Source organism: Aplidium turbinatum, chromosome 8 (genome assembly GCF_918807975.1).
Source record: "Aplidium turbinatum chromosome 8, kaAplTurb1.1, whole genome shotgun sequence".
Classification (NCBI taxonomy): Eukaryota; Metazoa; Chordata; class Ascidiacea; order Aplousobranchia; family Polyclinidae; genus Aplidium; species Aplidium turbinatum.
This window is the reverse complement of record NC_137479.1, coordinates 28,850,899-28,875,183: the sequence shown is the minus strand read 5'-3', so window position 1 is coordinate 28,875,183 and position 24,285 is coordinate 28,850,899. Positions and strand designations below refer to the sequence as shown.

The following is a 24,285-nucleotide window of genomic DNA, read 5'->3' as shown; positions in this document are numbered from 1 at the left end:
ATGGTTTATAATCACAGGCGCAATAACTGTCTTCTCACTTATGAGTTTAATTACGAAAGCGCGCGTTCCTAACTTTTGCCTAAATTGCAACTTTACAGAGTTGATGTGTGCCCGGCAAATGATGCTGTGTTTTAATTTTGACTTAATTTTATTAAGTTGTGACATGAGAAAGTTTATTTTAGGGCTAAATTGATGGGTTACAAATCGATTTCATTAATTATTTTAATGAAATTAAGTTTAGTATTACCAAGAAGTTCATGGTACGGCTTTTTAATTAATGCAATAGTTTTAAAAGAAAATTACTTGACAAATCTGCTTCATATTCACCAAAATCGTCTGCAGCGCTAACTTTGTATAGGATATTTGCAAAAATGGTTTCTGTGCCTGATTGCTTAGAAAGAATTTCGGCTGTCTTGCAGTTGCTTGGTCAGCTGGAGAATGCCGGACCACCACCCGCTAGTAAGACAACCATAGAAAAGTTACCGAAGATATCGATTAGCCAAGAAGATGTTGGTGAGTTGTTCATTTTATTCTAAAAAGATAATTATTTAGAGGCTACACCAGATCGGAATGGCCCGTTTCGGTGAGTCCGATCCCTTAACGGGGGATTCTTTCAATTTTTATTTTAAAATTATCGGATACCGTAGCCTAATTATCATTGCCGTTTTAGGGTTAGGGGTTAGAGGTTAGGAACTCACCGAATCGGACTCACCGAATAGTAGCAGACCCACACCAGATGGCAGTACACGTTCATCGTAACCGCAGTTTTTCAGTTCCATACTGTTTATATGTAAGCTGTTCTTTTACATTGGTTCTCTCTTGTCCTTTCTTGTCCTCTCTTGTCCTTTCACTTACCCCACGCACGTGCCCAGGTGTAAAATATTGTGCTGACAGCACCATTCGTACAGTAGCATACTGTGCAGATATGCAGTATCGTTAACGCAATCAAGACTATTGCTGCAGCATCAAGCGTGTATTCTACCTTTTCAATAACCTAAACCCAATGAGATGGACTTACTGATATAAATTCAAGTTTAGATCTAAGTCGAAATTTTCAAAAACAAATCGAACTGGATTTATTGCAGCAAAAGTCATGCACCATGAACACGCGCAATCTTGTAACGGTGCAATACCCATCCGCATGGTTACTGGATGGTTTGACTAGACCTCAATGGCTGCGAGTTCGACGCCTTTTATGAGCACATGACTATTTTTATTATAATTCTTCTTCGTCGTGTGAGCCTCTGGAGTCGAAGTTCTATCCTTTTACCACCACAGATTTACGACGTTCCCGGACTACATTAGAAAGCTATCAGAGAGCAGTCAGTTTTTGGTTTCATCATTCAAGGCGCGCAGACCTTCCACTCCGTTAGGTGACTTGAAGATGGTACACTGTACAGTCATTGATGGTGTGGTCTGCGGTCTGTTCCTCGGCACCACATTCACAGGAGGAGGAAGAGGCCATTCCTCATTTGTGCATTGTTGAGCGGAAAAGCCCGACGCCCGTACGAAGACTGTTGAGGCGCACCCATGCCTATCTTTGTATAGTGTCAGGTTGATGGCGCGTGTGTTGGCGTAGGGGATAAACGAATGGAGTCTGGTGGTACTTGACTTCCGTTCAGAATTCCATATATGGTCCACCCAATTAGCTGCAGAGATTTCTATAATTCGTGGATAACAATCAGTGATATTTTGGTCTTGATTCGACCTTTAGATACAGTGATAATAAATACAGGGTTTTATTTCTGCGTTGCTTTAGAACAGAATTATTGATTACGTGTTTCCTATAGAAATGGGGCCCGAAGCTGGCATTTTTTTGATGAAATTTTACCTACTTTTGCATAATATTAGATTTTAAGTTCTTCTGCATTTTAAATGGCAGAAAGAAGTCTTCCTTTTCCATGCTTGGAACTTTTACAGAGCTGGACATTTTATCATAGTAGTTGCAATATTCTTCGAACTAAGTAATAAGATCTTGTGCATGTTGCACACTTGCCACTCTAATGCCACACAGTTTGCAGCTGTGTGGGTTGGGTTCTATTCTCTACAACATTTCAAAAGGGTGATTTTGTAACGAAATGATTAGCATCGCAGTCATACTTTTTCCTAGGCAGCAACTCACGTCATTATCACACTAATTCAACGTTTGCTGAATCAGTATGAAAAGAGCGTGTTTTACCAACTGGGTCAAGTTGCTTGTAAGTGACAGCCATAGAGGTAAAATATAAACATATCTGGGATCTTTCTAATTTGCTGCGATAGTTCTCTGGTTTTCGGTCGGATTAACTCAAAGGGCGATGTGATTTGTGAAAAGTATACCCACCCGACAAAATCCATTCTATAGACTTTGGTTCAACGCAAAAAGGACAGATTTTGTGGATGGGTGATTTTTAAATGTTGATGTTTACTAATTTTGAGCAATACTTCAATTAATAAAGGGATTAAAAAAACTGTCTGATTCGATTCATCTTAATACCACGGTTGTTACGCGATCACCAGATCAGGTAGTTTATGGCTTACTCTTCTACATTGTGGTTCTGACCTTTTCGTGACCTTCACTTGCTTAAGGTCGGTTGAAGTTTGCGTCGTTTTTACCAAAATGGGAAGCGGTTGACATTTTTAGTTTTGTTATTTTAAGCCTAAAATATCAAAGTTTATCAGATTTCTGTTAGTTCAACGTCTGGCATCGATAGATAAGCTTCTTACGTTGGGTCCAACTTTTGCTTATGGCAAGAATTACTTAGTTTGCAACTCTTCTCCCTACCTGATTGATGTTCAAGTTTGGTATTGAAACTAAGATTCTACCCAATTTACTTAATTTCTAAATTTGGTTGATGCACTACAGATTGACACATTGTTTTGCTTCGTTTTGCTTTCTTGTTTTGTATATTGAAAGGTCCCACCTACTGCACTGGGTGCCAAGCTAAGGGGCACACACGAAGATGATCCACTATTTGGAAGTTTATTTTTTCCCGGGGGAAATTGGCTACCAAGTGTTATCATTTTTATCAAACCGCAGTGTCACAGCTCTCATGACAGGAATGCTAAAGTTGACTTTTTAGATTGCAAATAAAGGCTTCTTTATGTTACCATCTTAGTACGATGAACCTCGACGGCAGTGTTCATACACCAGTGCTAATTTACATTGGTCGCAAGCTGTTTGCTTTGTACATGTCATCTTTTAAAGACTGTTTTCGCTTGTTCCATTGATAAAACAGGAAACAATGTTTATCTACATTCAGAACGGACCCATCTTACAAATCTGTTATTTTATACATTGATTCAACATTTGAAGAAGTTAAATCAATGTAAAAAAGACTGATTTGTTGACTGGGGAATGACTCAACGAAACCAGGTAATCCATGACGTTTTGACTGCTGCGCGTGGAGCACTCACAAACTGATGTCGTTTGTTATAACAAGGCTTACTCCTGGTGGTTGGAGATTTGGATTAAGTGGACGGGAAGGCAAGGAAGCCAATCTTATTTTACACCTTTAAGTATGTCATTAAGTGTTTTGCCAAAATACAGCAGCTTGCTCTTGAGCAGTGTCGAACCGGCGCCCTTTCGAACGTCAAACCAAGGCGCACACCAGTTGACTGTTCCATATCATGTTGTATACCCGTGCACCATTACCTCGGTCCTCGGCGTATCTCAATCTAAACGAACGTGGCTGCGATAACGCATATGTCTTTGTAAGTAGTACAGCGATTAAATTTTTCATTGAACTGCAAAATATTTTTTTCATCCTGTCGCGTTTCGTTTGTCGTGATTTTCGCTAAGCGAATTTGTTGTTGACGACTTGGGTAGAACTTTCACTTTATTGTCGATGCGACGTTGACAGACGAAAAACTAACATGTACCATTGGTTTTGGTGGATGACAATCAGCATCTTAAATTACATCTCGTGCCATCGACTTCTCAATCCATTGTTTGTCTTGCTTTTTATACTTCAGTGGTCGTCATTCGCCAACCAGACAATTTTCACGCCATACAGTCACCTTACTGCCGCATTACAAAATACACTTCCAATTTTTCAAGTGCTATATGTCGATCTTTTGCGAGCGCTAACGCCTGCAGACGTTAAATCAACATAAAAAAGATCGGCCTACTGACTGGAAGATGAGATTTCAATGCGAAGTCATTGCTGAATTCCACAGCTTGAAATAGTGGTATCTGTGACTTCGCGTCATGTAACACTTCACTAAGTTTTTAAACACAAACATTGCAGTTCTGAGTAGAGTTATCGGTTGGAGCGCTTAACTTGCTTGTCCAAACTTAGCTTCATTTTAAACCTCTGTTAGTCAATGTGACGTATTGCTGAACGTTAGAATCCAGCCATTAAAATCTGTCCTTTTTACATTGATTCAACGTCTGTAAAATAAAGAATAGGTTGTAGCTGGGAAACGTTGCAACTTGCCTTGTGTTATTTTATTTTTATGGCGTTGTGCGGTTTAGTTTCAAAGCCATACAACCACGGCCGACACCGTGTCTTGAAGTAGGCTGTGGTGCAATCCATTTACATCCATCTCATAGTGTTCATGCATGCTAAACCTCACAGCGTTTTGCTGCCTTTGTCTTCTTCCAGTGTTTCGTATGTTTTGTGTATCGTATGTTATAGCTGGTACTTTCTCTTTTGTTCTTACAATTTGGTGGATCCAAACTTTAATGAATTGAAATCGGAATGCATTAAATGATGAAGCTCATCTCGGGTATTCAACAAAATCAATGTATATGTGTCCCCAAAGAGAAACCGCAACGCTTTGTGTTGGGGAACTTCGTATTAAATTGGTGTGACGTGTCAAGTTCTGTTTATGCTGAATTTTTTTTCCAAAGCTGACGAAAAGTTGGCGTTTGAACTTCCGAATATGATGCTTTTGTACGAAACGTTCTTTTGGGATCATTTATATTTTCTTATTTGGAATAAATTTACAAAGTGCAATACACAGCAATAAGACAGCACTTTTATTGGTGCAAAAATCTGAGCTGGATTGACATAAGAAATTAACAGACATATACTTTCGGGATTCGTTTAACATTCGCTGTCGTTTGTGAACTTGTCACGAGTCATACGTCCAAATAAATCTTGCTAAAACTTTAATTTTTTTAAATTAAAGTTTCAATTCAAACATCAGTAACGCTAGGTCGGTCTTTGTGGACGCATTTGTTGCATCACAATGGACACTGGACAGCCGTACTTGTAGCAGTTGATTCTAGAAATTGATGACTGTGTTGCTCGGCTGGCCTTTTGGTGACCCTTGTTTGCAAACAAGCACCTCTCGTGGCTGATAACTTCGGCTCTCTCATCGCGATCTAGCTATTTACAATTTCAGCGTACGATTGTCTCATTGATATGACGCGCGATAAACTTAACGAGTTTTACCTTATAAATGCTCAATTGCAATTTATGGCTGGAATAATATTTGTTTAAGAACGCACGCCACTACAAACACAAAATCTTCTAAAACAGTTGTTTATCGAATATGTAATCATACAGAAAACGTCAGTTATCTACGTTTTGCAATTTACAACAGGGTGACGGTCAAGGTTGGCCAACCACCATTTGGATCTTTGAAGTTGTCGGGCAAAGAAGAGCTTTTGTTTTTACTTTGCTTCAATATCACCAGACGTTGAAGCGATGTTAAAAGGAAAACTTTGCTTGTTGTGACAAGCTTGATCAGAAGAACACGAGGGGTCTTTGAGACTCTGTTTAGGACCCCACCCGGTCAATCACTCGTATACCCGGTTGGCGAAGTCCGCCCATTTTGCACTGATTAAACTTTGGCTGATATTAAATCAGTGTAAAAAGGCCTGATGGTGGTGCTTGCTAGGTTGTCACAGCCCCACACCGAAGAAGCTGGTCAAGATATAAAACGATCGATTAAAAGATGGAGCGACCAGTGGTGTTAAAGGCCAGGCGATTAAAAGTATCAAATAAGAACAAATCGTCAAATTACAAATAATTCTGCTGCATTCTCCATTCATAACGAAACATTGAAAATTGTCTTGCAATTCATGCGTGACCAAGCGATGACAACGATCAGTGCCATCAAGTTTGAAGGTTGATAATAACTCGAATTGAATTTATCCTGAAATCGTCATCGGTTTTATGCGTTGTGTTCATGGTTTGATGGCCTTAGCCAATAGCCAGCAAACGAAAATTTATTCAACGTCTGCAGACGTTTGACCGGGTTTTAGCCAGGGCTAGTACCCTTGGGATTGGAACATCCATTGTCAATCGGGTCGCTCTTCTGCTTTCGTAATGGGAATGCAAACATTTTTCTTGCTATGAATCGCTTAGCTTTATTTCATGATTGTCATCAGTTAGGCATGGCCAACAGTGTAACTTATCAGATTTGAATAATTTTTCAGAAGCCACCTGCCGTTTAAGTGTAAGAAAGAATTGTCACAGTTAATAATTTTTCGGAAAAGACCAACGACTGTTGATTTTACAGTTAGAAGGTTTTCTCGTGCGTATCATATTCTATTCAGGCGAGCTCCTCAAATTGATTTAAGATTGTGTTAAGTTTTGATATCTTTCTTTATTGCTGTTATTGGTCAAGTCACGATTATATTTGAACTTGCTTTGACATGTAGATGAAATAGTTTGGTTGAATTTTTTCACGATTAAATCTTTTCTGCTCATTTTTAACAACACCTTGTATTATTTTTAACGGAGCAGCAAGGTGATTACTTGCAATTTTTCATGCTGCATTAGAGTAAAAATGCGCTGCCAAAATGTAAACAACCGCGAAACCGGGCAAAAGTTCATGAAGATATGTCTTTAACTGACCGATAAAATAACTAAACCTTGTAAATGATTTGTCACTCAGTTTGGGATCGTAATGTGACGTGTGAAATTGCGTCACAATTTAACCGCCTGCTCAATCTACAGAGGCGTATGAAGGAGAGTGGTTAGGCCTCCCCCGTTTGTTAGACTTGCACAATTAGGAGTGCAAAGTATAGACAATTCTTATTTTTAGAGTTGTGTATTTGCTTGTGCCAGCCTTTGATTTGTATGTTTCAAACTATTCCAACAATTTAGAAAAGTTGCTGAATTAATTGTTATTTCAGTAAAGATTTCAACATAAAGTGGCGGTTGCATTCTGCCGTCTACGCAGCATCTTTTTTCATGCTTAACAACACACTGGGAGATGGATTGCATGTTTCCAGTATTATGACATTTATAATGTTGTTTCTTGTACGTTTATCCTTCAAGAAAACGCTGTCGCCGCCCAGCCATCAAAATCCGTCATTGCTGTCTGGGCGTTCGTTGACACGATGGCAGTTTTTGCTGGTTGAGTCCAAGGTCTGATGAACAAAAACGCTTTTCGTAACTAAACATGCCTTCCGCATTGTATTGCAGATGTGGAGCGAGATTGCTCCGTTTGCATGAACGCTTTTGAATTGAAAGAAAATGCCAAGAAGTTACCCTGTGGACACTTCTTTCACATTCCTTGCATTGACCCATGGTTGGAACTGGTAAGTACCCAGCTTGTAATATTCATCAGTTGAACATTAATTTATACAACGTCTACAGACGTGGAATGAATGTAAAAAAGACCAACTTTCTGGCTGAGCAAGTTCTAAGTGTATATGAATCTGGCTTAACACCCGGACGTTTTGCACAATTTGTTTATACGTTTGAACAATTTATGTTCTAATAAAATGGTCTGAAATTTTGAGGCTGTAAGGAAACAGCGAAGTTTCCTGAAATTTCTGTATGCGCTAAAGTAAATGCGGGTGTATCGGCGGTGTAGTCACCTTACAAAAAGTGCACTTGTTTGCCAGGATAGTTGTAGAAAACAGGACTGCTACACTTTTCTGTTTTACATATTTATTTGCGTTAACTTTTACGGTGACATGTTTATTTATCTTTGGATGCGTAATACTTCGAATATTAGTCTTCCGAAGAGGTTTTCCCAGGCCGAGAATAAAAATGTCTTTTATAAATTAGTCTTGCCTGATGACTCTCATTGAATGCAAGATTTTCCAACATTATTTGATTAATCTGTGTATTTTCAGCACAACACTTGCCCAATTTGTCGGAAGGTTGTCGGAGAAGACTCTTCTTGTGGATCTCAAACGTCGTCTGATTCCACGAACAACAACAATTCCACGGATGCAAATTCCTCGGAGCGGTCCAATTCTTCCTCATATTTTTCATTTTTACCCGATTTCTTAACTCGTAGAAACAATGACGATGATCATTCAGACAACACTTCTTAGCTCTGCGGCGCGCTTTAGCGTCCAATAATCGACAAAAAATGTATCCGGTAGGTGGTGACAACGCGCCGAGTGTGTTTTTGTCCGCAACTTGTACCGTGAACTTCTGCGTTTTTGTGTGACAGTATTTTGTAGATCTACTTGCGAACGCCCAATTGTTTTCATGCACAAACACAATACTCTGAAAAAGTTATGGAATTAGACAAAATCGTTCATTTGTCGTTTTAGTTGGTTTTTGCTACTTTTTATGTTTCGTATGGAAATGTTGCACCAACCTCGCAATTTCAACTCGAAGGTTTGTTAACGGGCACTGCGGCACCGGCCTCTTCCTCTTTACTTGAAAATGCATGAAAAATTTGCGCTAGGTAGAGCACAGCATGCTTCACAATAACGCTTCCACCTGTGTTCCAAATGCTGTCAAAACACCACGTTTCGACAATTGAAGACCGACCGTTTGTGTGATTGCCTCAATTTGTTGTTGGTTGAACGCTCTCTTGACCGAGCCAGCCATTGAGTCCTGGTTTAACGTCGGTGTACCGACTTACATGTTGACTATCATACTTTGCTCGTATCATCATTGGCTGTCTGAGTTTGCACTGCTGTGGAGACGTATATGTGTAATACTTGACAGTAGAGGGGCCTTTGCAGACACACAGATATTTAGTGGTGTCCTCACCAACTCTACTGGGTACTTCTTTGCATGGTGAATTTTTTCGACCTGATTTATGTGGATTTTTTCCACCCACGTTGGCGGGTACAGGGTGAAGCTGACATGCTCAAACAGTTCCATAAAGGTCAGTGATTTCAATGTCTGTTTACGGAAGGAAGCAATCCGAGCACGAAGCACATCACTTAATTACAATGTTTCTGCTTGTACCGGTCTGCAATTAGCCTACCAATGTCATATTTATGTCACGACAGTTCGTCATAATTGGTCCGAAACAAGTTTAATTTTGTAGGCGATGTCATCTAGCGAAAGGTCTATGTTTTAGTTTTCTTCCTTTGATATTATTCTCAGTTTAGACGGACTTTAACGACACTGAGTGAACTGTTGCTGCAAATCCACGTATTGGACGATCGCACTTCTTTGGCATTCCTGCAGACTATACTAGCAGATATAATTAAATTGGTGTCTGTCTGTGTTTTGCTGGTCTGCAACTTTAATTAAGAACTATCAAGGCATTTGAAGACCACCATGTTACTGCGAAAAACCTTAGCTTTCAGGCCATGTGCATAATTAGCATTAAATTTAGCTTCACGCAACTCAGTTGCAGACAAAGTTTACAATCCTTGCATAGTCTCCGATATTTAGAATTAGTTAAAATTCAAAAACCCAGACAGCAAAATTTGTCATTTTACATTGATTCAAGATTGCAGACGTTGAATCAATGTAAAAATACAGACTTTGCTGCCTGGGGAACTATTTGTTAAGATTATTATCGATGATTGTTTTGTACAGTTGTGAGAAAACTGTCTACAGTGTCTCGCTTAGTTCATATTAATTGGGGTTTTTTAATTCGGTTATGGTAAAAAACTGTTCAAGAATTCATGAGCCAGCCTGCAAAACAGTCCTTTTTTACATTGATTCTACATCTGCAGACGTTGAATCTATGTAAAAAAGATGAATTGCTGACCATGAACTTACCCAAATTCATATTTATCGACTGATTCTAATTCGCATGTATCTGTTTGTCTTACATACAATAGGTGAAGCCCGGGTTTGTTTCCTATGGTAGGAAACAAGTTTTTGCGGCGTTATCTCTGTTAATTGAAACCTGGTCTTCCGAACTGGTTAGTAAAAATTGTTAATTTTACGTCACGTGAATATAGCAACTTTTGTTTACTACGTTAAATGACAAAATATGCGTGTTGTTGCATCGGTATGCTGTGTGATAAAGCAGGGTTACCAATTGGGCCGACCAAACTTAGCAGGCATGTCCTTGACGTGCATTTTGAGTTCATAACAAAACGAAATACCCCAGATCGCACATCAGTCAATTTTTACATTGATTCAACGTCTGCAGACGACAACAAAACAATGACTGATTTGCTGTCTAAGACTGGGACGTAGCTATTTTAACAAAAACATGACAAACATTAGTTGGATTTAGACAGTTCCTGAGCTGACCCAGCAAAAGCATCTGAGAGAACCGCATCGAAATATTTTGTAAGTTCGCATCACATCACGTTGAAGCGATGTCAAAAATTTCGTGCTTTAGATGCGTGCGCAACACATCACTTTTCTTCGGTATTTTTACATTGTGACGTGATAAATAAACATCGCTTCTGTTTCCCTTGTACCCTACGACTCAGCCAGCAAATTCGTTCTTTTTTACATTGATTTGAACGTCTGTTACAGTTGAATCAGTGAGATTGATTGACTGTCTGTGCAATGGCATCAATTGTGAAGTTAAACAACTGGCTTTTCCCTTTATTTTTCCCAAAAACTTTTTTAACAGAGTTATCTGTTACTTTAACACAAATGAAACTTGACCAATCAAAGTGAAGAATGTTGATTCCCCAAACAGCTAAATCTATTATTTTCTACGTTATGTATGACGGAATTGCTGTTTGAGTCCCACATACTATGGGTAAAGTTCAGGCAAGACACAAAATTCTTTTCAAATCTTGACGTTTGAAATTTTCTTTCATTATCCGGAATTCCCCTTGAACCGCGCAGTTTGTTAGAATTTTAGAACAATTCCTTCTTGTGACGCGTTTTCTTACATTTTGTTGATAGCGAAATAAACGAATTCTACTTTTTGATTTGTCTCTGTGGATATGTTCACTTCAGAATGTTCGTCCAGCTATTGGTGGATTTACAGCAAAGCCTATTCTAGTGACTTGGGTTTGAATCCAGGTCTGGTGAGCGATAGCGTTGAAAGAGAGGTCCAGGAGATACTTTTGGACCAGAGCCTGGGATGATTTTAAGGGTCCTCAACCTTTTAAAACCGTCTTGATTTGAGGTCTGAGAATCTCATTGGCACCGGGCCCGAATTTTTCCTCTTCACGGCCCTGCTGGTGAGACCAAATACTAAAAAAAATTTCAAAACTTTATACTTCTTAAAAAATGTTAAAATGTCACGTTTTATGTTATCACCTTCATCGTATATTTCTGACTTCTACCCCTCAAGGGCACCATGCGATTACTGTATTCCAACACCTTTTGTTGGCTTTTAACTGAAAATCCTCTACCAGTTGTGGTGTCAGGAATTTACAATCAAAACATAGTAGGCCTATACAAGAGATTGATAACACGACTTGGCTAACAGTGAAGAAAAATTGTATTTCGACTTTGACCGCTTTTGGTTCATTTGTTCAAATTTTCCTTTTCGTGAATGTGGTTAATTGGAATCAGCAGTAGCGCTAACAGGAGGGTCCAAGGGTTACTTTTGTATCCAGAATGATTTTAGGGGCCCGAGAACTTCAAGAAACCGCGTATTCGTTGGATATGGTGCGTTTTTGTTAGAAAAGTCACAATTTAGGGATCGAGAGTCTAATTGATACCGGGTCCCAATGATCCTTAACGGCCCCAGGAATTAGTGGGTGGAAACAAGACATTGTCAATCGCGGTAGCCTACATACAGGGCCCTTGATACGATATCTTGAGCCTGATACCAATTAGATTTTTAGGCCCCTAATCAAGAAATTTTGTAAGTTAAAAGTACCTCCTGTCAACGTTACTGCCTACATACGTACAGAAAAGAAATTTTTACTCTTACCCAGCAGAGTTGCGGTATTTTTAGGTAGGCTATATAATTTATACAATTTGCACCTTGCCACTAATCTTTAAGACTGCAAAGTCTGTTATTTTGTCCAGTTTGTAGCGAGTCTGTTGCTATATTTGATATTTTTTTTGTTTTCATTGACGTGTATCAGCCAGCGTTGGATCACATTTTTTTTTGAAATGATAAAACGCATTTCTTCTATTTTTAAGTTAAACAGGGAAATTTTCTGTGGTTTGTCGATCTAATCACGCCTAACATAAGCAGAAATGAGCATGACTGGTTTTCCAAGTAGCATAATAAAAGGCTTACAGACGCAATGCAACCTTATGTGTCCATGCTAGGCGACTTAAAATGGACCTACAGTGAAAAATGCTGTAAATTTACGATGATTGAAGTTACGACTACAGCACTACTGCGATTTACGATTACGACCAGTCTGCAAAGTTCCTCTTAAAAATAAAACAAATTTCGAACAACACTAAAAAAAATCACTAGAGAAAAGCAAGGCCATTGGGTTAGGCCTACCTCTTTCTTCGATTACATGTTATTTCAAAACCACGGCTTCACACTGACACTTTGTAGGTCTATCGAGTTTGAAACGACTTTTCTTTGATGCTAACAAAACCAACGATAGACAATTCGAAATAATTCCTTAACGAAGAGTTTGCATCGAAACAAAATCGTAGAATTTAGATCCCATAACATAAGGAAATTACATATATTTTATTTTGAAATAAAACTAATCGAAATTCTTATTCAAATGTTTTTTACATTGATTCAACATGTGAATACATTGAACGAACGTTAAAAGGGCACTTTTCCCAAGCTTAAATTTGTCTGGCATCAAAGAGTAATCTCTATTGAAGTTCTTTTCATTGAAACTTTCCCTTATCACGAACTATTTATATACTTCTAGCTGGGCAACGTAGCCTGCGATTTCCTACAGCCGAGGCAACCCTAGTTAGTTTTAAAAAAAATGTTCATCTAAAACCGGAAAATTGTAATGAGCAGGCCAATGTAAAACCAAGACTCGAAATGCTCTAAAATAAAAAAAACAAAGCCATGTTTTTGTTTGGTTTGTTTGCTTTTATTTAACTTAGTCTTAATTTTAGAGGCCCGTAATGTTTCCAAGAGACCAGGAAACTTAAAAAAATACTTCACAATTTTTTGGGGAGGCAAACCTTTCGTAGGTACCGGGCTCATGTTATTTCCTCAATTGCCATAGTAGTAGGCCTAGATTATATTGATGGTTTGGTTTATCAGATAGGCTACGAAACTTAAAGGATCAGTTTCCAGAAACTAAATACATCACTTTCTATAAGCTGGAGCCAGTTCAAAAAAATGTCATTTCGAAGTGAGACCTGTCATCACTCTAACAGTCTAACTCCAAAGCCATGAAAACAGCATTGAACCTATTTAAACTGTAATTAATAACGATGTCCTAAAACTCACTGTCGATCACTCAATGCCATGGCGATCTTTATACAAATCGTTATACTCAATGCCTGACTAAAAATACATGCACATTCTTTTTTTTTCAAAAAAGTAGACAGTATCACACTAAATCGGAAAAGTCAGTTTGAAAGCAAAGCTTTTTATTATTATTATTTATTAAATTTATTATTTGTATTTCAATAAGACTGTATACTGAAGAAGCCACAGGTGTGTGGCGAAAGTTCTGCTTTAATAAATTGAATTTGCCGATTTAGTGTGATACTTTCTAGTTTTTTGAAAATATTTTTTCACACTAAGTCTCCTTTTGGATCACCGGTAACGTCATAAAAAGATTTGATATAAATTTTAGTGACGAAATTTTGTTTTGGAGTGTTTTTTTTTTCTATCAGGTTGCGGTGACTTTGCAATTAGGCCGACAATTCTCACTGCGATTTGCAAAAATCTCCCGTTTTCTAGTAAGGAGTAGGCCTAAATCTTTTAATGTTTAATCATTATGAAATAGGACAGCATGCATAGGAATTTGTTTATAAAGGCTCTGACTTCAGTCTTTGTCACGAATGATGGCACCGATTGGAAAGTGTCGCTAGCAATCATACACTGTCGGTTGAAATATTTTCCTATGGAGTGAATAGCTTGTCTACACAAACATTGCGTCTACTAATCTGTGGTTATTACAGAACCATCACACTTCGGTGTCATTTGAGATTGCCAATTTGCATCTTAGAACGTTCTTTAACTAATCGCACAGAGGTGATTTGAATTCGTGATAAAGATTGTGACGCAGCAAAGTGACAAAACTTCCGGAAACAGAATTGATCCAAAAAAGTATTGTGGAAGCAATTCAAACAAAGATTTGGAATTTTGGAAAAATGATTCTCCATGTAGAAAACCCTAAGCAGAACATAAAGAATCCAAAATGCATGGCAACTTTGACCTTTAATATCCTTTGCCAGGGTGTTGAAAGGATAAATTGGGCCTGGTAACAATGATATTCTAGGACAGGGCTACTCAACTGGCGGACCGCGGTCCGAATCCGGACCTTCTGGGTGTTGAAGGTGGACCTCGGGCTTCGGGAAAAATAACTTCATGGCCATATTTTAGGGCCTCTTAAAACAGATTTCCATTAGGGAAAAGCAATTTTTTGTGATTATCCTAGGAGCTGGGGGCTTCGCCCCCAGACCCCCCAGCGCTTTGCCGTCTTCTCTGATGTGCGATCCACACAGCTACACTTCAAAGAAACACAATACATTTTTTCCTTTTTTATTTCTTTGTTTGTGTCAGACAAAAATCCAAGATGTGCTACACACGACCTGAAAAGTGTTTCGGTGCTCGTACTGGTTGTTTAATTTGTCGTGGTTGCATGTGAAATATTCACCGGACCGCAAAAATATTCAACTTGTCAAAATGGACCTTTGCTAAAATTAGTTGAGTAGCCCTGCTCTAGGACCTCAAATTATGAAACTTCAAAAAAAAACTCACTAAATTCAAAGGATACGCAATTTTCGGCCCCTTTGAAAGCATACGGGTTCCTAAGAACATCCTGGACCTTGGTTCAAAAATACCCCATGGACCCTCTATCCCTGTCAACGCTACTGTCTGATGCTGATGACTGTCCAGCTAGCAAAATCGGTCATTTTTAAGTTGAATTTATGTAAATAGAAACGATTTTGCTACCTGGGCGAAATACGTAGCAGAAATTAAACAATGCTTGAAGTTGAAAGATCGGTTCTTTGTGCTCAGATTTAACGTCTGCAGACCCTACCTTCCTTGGACACACAGTTCATTGCTACATATCCTACAGCGTGTCAAAGCATTACCACCTTGACAACCTTGTCAAGGTGGGAATACCCAAAGACCTGCGCAAGCGCATGTTATTCCAAGCTGTTAACTATAAGCGTCCACGCTATAAGTATCCCATTGTGAGCTAACTTGTTTGCACTTAACAATTACAACAACTTGTCTTTATTGTCTTACTCGGTACATGAACTGTAAACTACAGTGGTAAAAGTTGAAAACAAGATAATAAACAACGTCACCGTGCATACTAAAAAGAGTGCAATTCTCACATTTCAAACAATTAAAAATTCTTTATGTTATCTGTGTCTGACGATAATCTGTGCTAGTTCAAAAGATTTTATCCGATTTGTAGAAAAGTAATAACGTCATCAAGAGGTGGTCAGTTCGAATCACCCCGTAGAGCAGCGCTTTTCAATGGCAGCTTCCAATTTAGCTGAAGGCTACGCAGTAAATGGAATAGTTCACAGACAGCAACACGTCAATTCCAAGAGGGGAACTTCAATCCAACAACGTTGGAAATCGTACCTGTATCAGAGGTTCAAAACCTCAACAAGAATACACATTGTAACAGCTGCCAGGACGGGTTGGCGTCGCAAGAGCCTTCTATAAACTAAGAAAAAATGAAAAAAAAGATGTCAATAAATCAAGCAGCTTAAAATAAGTAAATGGTTCAAATGCGAGCATATGTTTAGCTTAATTTTATTTCTTTGTCGGTCACATAGCAGCAAAATTTTACTTATCAAAGCTAGAAATATACGAAAGCTTATTTTGTTTGCGCATGCTTCGCGATGCAAATAATTAAAAGGCACCATTTGAGACTGGTGTTTTCTAAACAGAAAAAAGTACACTCTTGAAAAGAATAAAAACTCATGCATTCCTTCATCGACAGACAAACTTTATTGCAATGATCATGCACAATAACTGTTCAAATAATATACTTTTTGGAAGAAAAACTAAACATTTATTGGACTGCTTTTTATGCAGATTTAATGTTGATTTTCCAGACAATAAATCAACGTCTGCAGACGTTGAACGAATGTAAACAACAGTTGATTTGCTGTCTGGGCAACGACCAGATTATGTTGTTAGCATTCCCAGCGTCAAGTTAATAATTTTCTGTGCTTTCATTGAAGCTGTCATTCTCAGGGTTCTTTGTTTTTCGTCTTATGCACTTGAGCATAGGTATCAACTGGAGTGTTTAGCGCCCGCACTGTTGTATATTGCACTGCGTCGTCTGGTAATACTTCAGGATCCTCTTCAGGCTGTGGCATCAAAGTTGTGTAGTTTATTTCATGTTCATCTTCGGCGTCTTTATGTTCATCTTCAGGTTCAAACACAGCGTCATACTCTCTGTTGTTGGAAAGTTCCGGTATTGTTTCGTAACCAACTAAGCTCGTTGACGTAAATCTACCTTCTAAGCCTGGTGAACCCATGGCTAGGTATTGGTTCAAGTCTGCCGGATTTTTCTCGTCAGCAGTAGAATAGGTATGCTCACTTCGTATTGAACTACTCGCAACATAAACTGGAGCAACAGATGAATGATGCCGAGGCTCTTGTTCGTTGCCTTCAACGCTGCAAAGCATAAGAATATATAAGCATTTTTGTCATATCAAGGCTCATGTAAATTTAAATAAGTGCATCGGATGGTAAGAAAGCCAATCTTCTTGTCCACCTTCAAGCACGTGTTGAAGCGCCTTACTAACGACATATCAGTGTTGTTGATGGGTGTCTAACTGATGCCCTTTCGAGAGTCGTGCTTAGGCATTCACCACTCAGTTGCGCAGCCGACAAAATGTAGGAATGAACGGTAATTATTTGCAATATGGTCAACTTATAATTTAACGCACGAAGGGTCCAAGTTTTATATCTTCCTGGAAATCAGTTTCTCAATTAAAAACACAACGCTTTTTAATATAATCGTGTCTTAAACCTGTCCGCCCCGTTAGCTCAGTGGTTACACGCCTGGCTCAAGATCAAGCGGCGCTGGTTCGGCTCTCGGGGTGTGTGCTTGAGCAATACATTTCAGGACTCCTGGCAACAACACCACAACAATCGGAAACTTCATTCTATCAATCTCGATAACCGGCCTGCCTCAATGGTTCAAAGCCTCTACAAGTATGCGAAACTGCTAAGAATAACCTATCAGAGGCTTTGTCAGTCCGGGGATAAAGAACCAACCAAGATCTCACAACAAAAACTTTAAACTGATGACTTTGATGACTATAGGCATGCACAAGCACTTCAAAGTCTCTGAATGTACGCTCTACTGTCACGAATAAGACTCCAAAAACGCTTTTCTAGTTCAATGACAAATATTCTCACTACAACCAAACTCTTGTAGCCTACTTCGCTAAATTATATCATCTAAAAGAAGAAAAATAAATGTTATACCTACAGTTTTGGTATGTCCGTTATACTCACGTTTGATAAAGATGGTCTTCCCTGATGGGTGTTGGTGCAGTGGTTACAGCTGAGACATTGCTTTCGGTGCGAGATGAAAATGAAATCGGATTATTGTGAAATTTTTCCGAGAACTTCTTCTTGTAGCGTAAGTAGAAAAGGTAAAGAACAATAAGGAAAGAAAGTAAAATAAAACCAGCAATTCCCCCTGCTATGGCGGCGACGTTGACAGCAGAAGAGGTTAAACTTAATGCGTTTCCTCCTGGAGGGTCAGTTGTTTCAACTTCTTCCGCAACAGTTTGAAAAGTTGAAGGAGCAGTCGACACATTACCTTGAGTTGTCATTGTGCTGGTTGTGGCTGCTGTGGTTGTTCTCGGTCGCGGAACTTGACAAATAAATCTTTCCTTATGAGTGCAGTCCCTTGTGTTAGCAAGGATGTGATTTTCATTGAACGGAAAAACACTCACAATGACCCCTTGACAGCCAGTGTTAATGGGTTGTGGCACGATTCGCAAAGGTGTTGACTTGACACATTCGTTACTGTTCAACCATTTGTATGACATCATCTTATTAGAACAAACGTCTTCTGGATGCCTTTGGAGACCGATCCAAAATGAATGTTGAGCTCTACAGCATCCACTAAGTCTTTTGTAGGTGCCCGTTGTTAAACGGGTTGCCAATCTTCCGGACTTTTTTCTGCATGTCCGTTGTGCCTCGTCGAATGTGGCTAGATTTGTAGAAAATGTGTATTCGTCTCCATTATATTGACAACTATTGCCGCATTGCATTGTACGGCTTAATCTAAAATCAAACACTAAAAATCAAAATAGTAGACTGTGTCTGTAAACAATAAATAGTTCACTTGTACAGAGTTAGCGAAATGTAAGAAGTTTCTTTTGACAAAATTTGAACTCTCAACCATGTTCAAACTGTTAACAAGCTCTGAGCACGAGAGGGAAGATTTGTCTCAGTATATGCTATTCTACAATAAACGATCAATGGTCTTATTACGTTACAATGATGTTTGTATAAGTCTACCACCCATCTTCCCCGAAAACTTCTCAAGGTTCGATGGCAGGACAAAGTCCCAGACAACGAAGTTCTCAGTAAAGCGAACATGCCCAGAACTTTTACCATCATAAAAAAGGTACAAATCAGATGGGCAGGCCACGTCCACCGGATGCCGAGCCGAACCATCGCATTCGTAAACAACTGCTCTACGGAGAACTGACTAACGGCAAACGCCATGTGGGATTGTGGGTAAGAAAACGTTTTAAAGACACTTTAAAATCTTCCACAAAAGAATTCGCTATCGACGTAGATTCGTGGGAAAACTTAGGCGCAGAACGACCAACATGGCGCAGTTTTATTTATAAAGGCGCAAAATCAGCTGAGAAACATCGTACGCTATCTGCTGTCGAAAAACGAGAACACCGCAAGGCCCGAGCCTTAAACAAGAACTCTAGCCAACCACCCTTCCAATATCCATCCTGCAGCAGAAGCTTCAGTGCACAGATGACCTCATCAGTCATATCCGCACTCAGGTACACTGACCATAGTCTACAGCCCTACAATAAAGCTTGATTCAGTTTTATTGGCCATTTTTGGAAACGAAGGGCGAACAGCATCACCACCCATCACGTGCATGTGATGCGTTCGTGTTTCTTCGAACATGGTTCATCATTATAACAGCACTCCAAAAAGCGCTACCCAAACAAAAAAATCCCTCATCTTTACATTCATTCAACGTCTAAAGACGTTGAAAATAACTGATTTTGCTGTTTGTGTAGAGCCCAAATTCGGGATAGTAAGCCCGAAGTGTAATGATTTGCAAAGTTTTTAATGTTCACGTCCGAAACATTCAATTTTCTAAGAAATGTGGTGAAATTAAAAAAAAGTTAACCTTTAAACCGCTTTTTTGAAATTAGAATAATGTGTAATGCAACTTTCATGTAGATAGACCTATCGAGGCCGAGTGCAATGGTCAACTGCCTAGCCAAACAATAAGTCTATTTAACATTGATTGAACGTTTACAAGCGTTGAATGAGCGTTATATAGATCTAATTAGGCTGCGCATCTACACAGCCGCACTAACACTGCCTGCTTTGTAAAGCTGTAAGAACGACGGAGGCTATATCTGCGGTGCGCTATTCAAGACAGACTATTGTTATTTGCTGACTGAGTGGCTAAGATGGCCTGCTTATAGAGGCCTGATTTGGCGAAACGACTCATTTGGGTTTTGCTTTCTTCTATATTATTCTAATTCTGTATTGAAACTAAACTATTTAAACTGAAAATAATTCATGTAACTAATATATGAAATTGATAATGGAGCGGAAAGCAACTTTTTTTTACATATTTTAATATTATTAATAGTTTCAAATTCTGATTATGATTTTAATACCCCAATTATTTGAAAAGTCTAAATCTCTATAAAAACCTACACAAACTGTCCAATCATATTTGTGACTTTCACAGAAAAGAAATGCATTGAAAATCTTGAAATAACAAAGTCTTCAGAATAAGTATGCAAAGTGTCTGATAGCTGACTTAATATTGCTGTGTAACTGCATGTCTACGCATGAGCACGACTTGTAACGGATATAGCGACATTTCAACCGTGCCAAGCATGACGTCATTCGCCAGTGATCGTCTTACACGTCATCCAGCGTTCTGTAAATTAAAACATTTCCCCATCTATCAATTCGGGGAGGGTAAATTTCCCAAGGTTGATGCTGAAGCAGTTTGCAACTATTTTATCAAAAAAAAAAATATATTTGTTTGGATTTGTTACTTAGCCTGTATTGTGTTAAAATGTTCGGTGGTTTTCAAGATGTAAATGCCATAGACAAATAAAACCTAACAACCAGACGGCATTTAACATAATAACATGAAGATAAACTAAAAATTACAAATGTTTTCGGCCATTCTCATGTTAGCACTTTTCAAGTAACTAACTGATGGATGTTCTTCATAAATGAAAATTACTGATCTGATCTACATAAACAAAAATCGAAAAAAGAAACGCGTAAGAATGAAACGGCAAGGCAGAGGAGAGGCAAAATCACATGACGCTTGCCTAGAAAATACTTGCCGTTTCATTCTTATGCATTTTTTTTTCGACTTTTGTGTATGTAGATCAGATCTGTAATTTCAATTTATGAAGAACATCCATCAGTTGGTTACTTGAAAAGGGCTAACATGAATATGGCCGAAAACATTTGTAATTTTTAGTTTATTTTCTTGTTATTATGTTAAATGCCGTCCTGTTGTTAGGTTTTATTTGTCTATGGTTAAAAAAATCACTTCTCTACCAAAATTGCAAATACCATAGCTTAGCCAAAAGTAAACCTGTTTTTTTTTCATGTCTTTATCCTACATTGCAGGAAAGCGGACTTGAGAGCTATGCATCGGTGTACGCCTTCCGACGTACACCTGACCCACGCTGCAGCCGACGGCAATGTCTGTTTTCCGGTTGTCTACTCTACTTATGACTTAAATTTGGTACTACCCATTACTCGAAATCGATCACTGAGTAGAGGCAATTATCGTGAAGTTTCTTGCCAAGAGAAACAACAGCAAGCGGGGGTGGCTGGAGTCGAACATGCAGGCTCTCGACTGCTAGCCCAACGCGCTAACCACTCGGCCACTGCTGCCGACTCCTACTCCTTCGGCTGGATAAAAACTTGATTCCTTTCTTGAAACGTTTCAAAATCAATGTGGCATCAAACAATAACCAATAAGGCCTAATCAGCTAAGTAGTGTATCGTTGATACAACCTGATGGTTGAGGGCTTTTCATTTTTCAACATCACCGAAGGTTACCGAAGCAATCATATTGCGTTATACGAGGTGACGACAGAAGTCAAGGGGGTAACTCGCAAGAAAATCGCGTCGTATCGCGTTTTCACAGCTCCACCCCACTCACTGCTTTTATTTTATAAGCACACGAAGCCAAGTTGTAATACTTTTAAATATGAAATGTGTAACATTTTAATCTATAAAGTAGAATTCGCCTATTTCGACTCTTTTTAAAACTAGATGTTATTGCGGTTGTAATTAGTTTAAGGTAGGTCTACACGGAAAAGACTAAAAAAATGATTTTTTTGTAAAAAAAAAATTGGAAACCTTGAAGCAGGTAGTTCAAGATTTACAATGGTTTGGACCCCACGGACTAGCAACGCCGTATTGCTCCGCATCAGTGCACGTATTTAATGTAAATACAATTAGGCCTGACCATTATCTTTCACGGTCTTGTTTGCGTTGTTCTTTACCGAAGTGTAAGCGTAAACATAAAACGTAGCGGCAGTGTCAATTGTCTATAATATCGTACACATTTAACCGTTATCAGGCCGTTAGGCACAAATTATATTGATTCGTCTATGTCGACACATCGTTTATATCGACACTTTTGACCAAGTAAAAAGTTAAGCCATCCCAGACAACACAATTCTTCCTTTTTGCATTGATTCTACGTCTGCAGACGTTGACGTAATGTAAAAATGACAGATTTTGTTGCCTCATATGTCATCAACGTTGTGAATACCAAGAAGAAAACTTGATTGGGAATTAATTACGTAAAGCATCAGTTTACCAAATTGCCTGAATATTGGAACAATTCACGGCCAATCAATGCCATTTACGTCTCAGAAAGCAAAATCCATCATTTTTACATTGATTCAACGTCAGCTGACAAATTTTCTGTCTAGGGTAGCAATCCTTTGCTATTATGATATCGTAAAAGACAAACTGTTCGCGAAGCAGCAATCTTTCAAACTGATCTCCTTTTTCGGTGGCAAGCAGTTTTTGGCAAACATTTTTCATTAATCTCCATTTAGCAAGAATTGATTGTTATAATGATAAACTATACAATTGCAGATATCGGTAAATGTAGGCTTCAAAATATTTGTTCACTACGCGGTATTTCAATGAGGTTTGGCGACTTCGGTTAACTTATTACAGTCGTATACTTTTGACTTCTTTGTCAGTTGGCTTTTGAAAACATTTTCAACCTGTCTAGTCCTTATATTGTTATGCACTTAACGGGTTGGTACAAGGATGTTGCTGAACTAATTTGGCTTCAACAGCTGAATAGCCTTTTGTTTCATTGGAAGGTTGTTTTGGTCCAGAAAACCTATCATGTAATGGTAGCCATGGCTGTATAAGCATAACCACACTGGCACATTCCACTCAGGAAAAACTGAAATTGCTTCACGCATGTTGTGAAACATGCCACATAAGGTTTTGTCTAAAAATTTACAATTATGAAGCAAATTCGTTACAACTTTGCAAGCCAAACCTATCCAGTGACTTGGAAATGGGAGATTATGCTGCAGAAAATTCACTGGCGTCTTTTGCAATAAATCAAAGTCCTACAACACTAATTCAAAGAATAAACTTGTCACAAACATGTATCCAGCTAGCAACAGTTTCCATTTTTGCATTGTTTCAACGTCGCTAGAAGTAAAAACAATGTGAAATTGGCAACTTTGCTGACAGGGTAATGAACGTTTCTTTGCCAAATAGGTTAATATTCCATCTAGTACGTTTCCAGTTAATTATGAATCTATTTTTGAAATAAATGCTTTTATGACCGTCCAACATTGCAAAGTTGAAGACTGGCATCGGGTGCAGCAAGCCCGCACATATTAATTACTGTTTCTTTGTATCTGCTTTAGCAATCATCGAAAGCTTACTGTTGATGTGATGGAACACATAAAAATGTAATACAAAAAGTTTTACTGTTCTGATTGGCAGTGTTTGACATGAAGTCAGTTGAGACACACAAGTGTCACGTGTTTTCTATATGCGATTCTTTGTACCCAGACAACAAAATCCGTCATTTTTGCAGACTTTGAATCAAAGTAAAAATCACGGATTTTGCCGTTTGGGTAGTTTGTGCAACTACACTTCTCAGTGGTTACGCGCCCGGCTCAAGATCACGCGGCGCTGTTTCGGCTTTCGGGGTGTGCACTTGAGCAGTGATGAACGCGCACACAAAAAATATTGACGCCGTCAGCGTAAACGCAAACGTTCGAAAAACCCATGGACCTCTAAATAGTAGAATCTGGACTGGAAACGCAGTGGACAACAGTTGGCCAACAGTTAGCCAACAACCAAGTTTAGGGTTAGTTACTAAGGTATCCAAAAACCTCCCTTAGCGAATAACCCTAACTCGTACAGTGCTGGTACTGTACGAGAGGAGGTGGGGCAGCAACCGAAAAAGCACTAAAATAAGAACTGGTAACTTTTTGGCCAACTGTTGTCCACTGCGTTTCCAGTCCAGATTCTACTATTTAGAAGTCCATGGAAAAACCATACGCCGTATGCATCAATGTAACTTGTAAAAAAAGTTGGCGGCGTCAGCGTCAACGCATACACTAGCGTAAACTCATTTTGTTTACTAAGTGTTCATCTGAAATTTTGCTGCGTTTTGGTTTCAATATGTCTTTGCCCATTGAAAACATTCTTTCAACTGCAGCGCTGGAAGGTATTGGCGTGTTGTAGCGAAAAAAACATTTTGCAGTTTGATAAAAAAAAATGCAAACAACTGCTAAGACATTAAAAAGTATACGTTGACGCTATACGCCAAAAAACCGCGAAAAATTTACGGCGTAGCCTCAAGCGATAAATATCCAAAAAAATGTGGCCGTAAGCGTTAGCGTAAGCAAAAATTCTACG

The 24,285-nt window shown here is 38.8% G+C and overlaps 1 protein-coding gene across 2 annotated transcripts in view; it reads left to right on the top strand.

The window, feature by feature from the left end:
• The window catches only part of LOC145775911 (E3 ubiquitin-protein ligase RNF115-like), a 29,840-nt gene extending 18,853 nt beyond the window's left edge, over window positions 1–10,987 (top strand). For both annotated transcript variants that reach the window (XM_082587313.1, XM_082587312.1), the window contains 3 exons: window positions 420–513; window positions 7,365–7,480; window positions 8,024–10,987. In XM_082587313.1, coding sequence (XP_082443439.1) covers window positions 420–513; window positions 7,365–7,480; window positions 8,024–8,227 — 414 coding nt within the window. In that variant the 3' untranslated portion in view covers window positions 8,228–10,987. The remainder of the gene's footprint in view (window positions 1–419; window positions 514–7,364; window positions 7,481–8,023) is intronic.
• The last annotated feature ends 13,298 nt before the right edge of the window (window positions 10,988–24,285 follow it).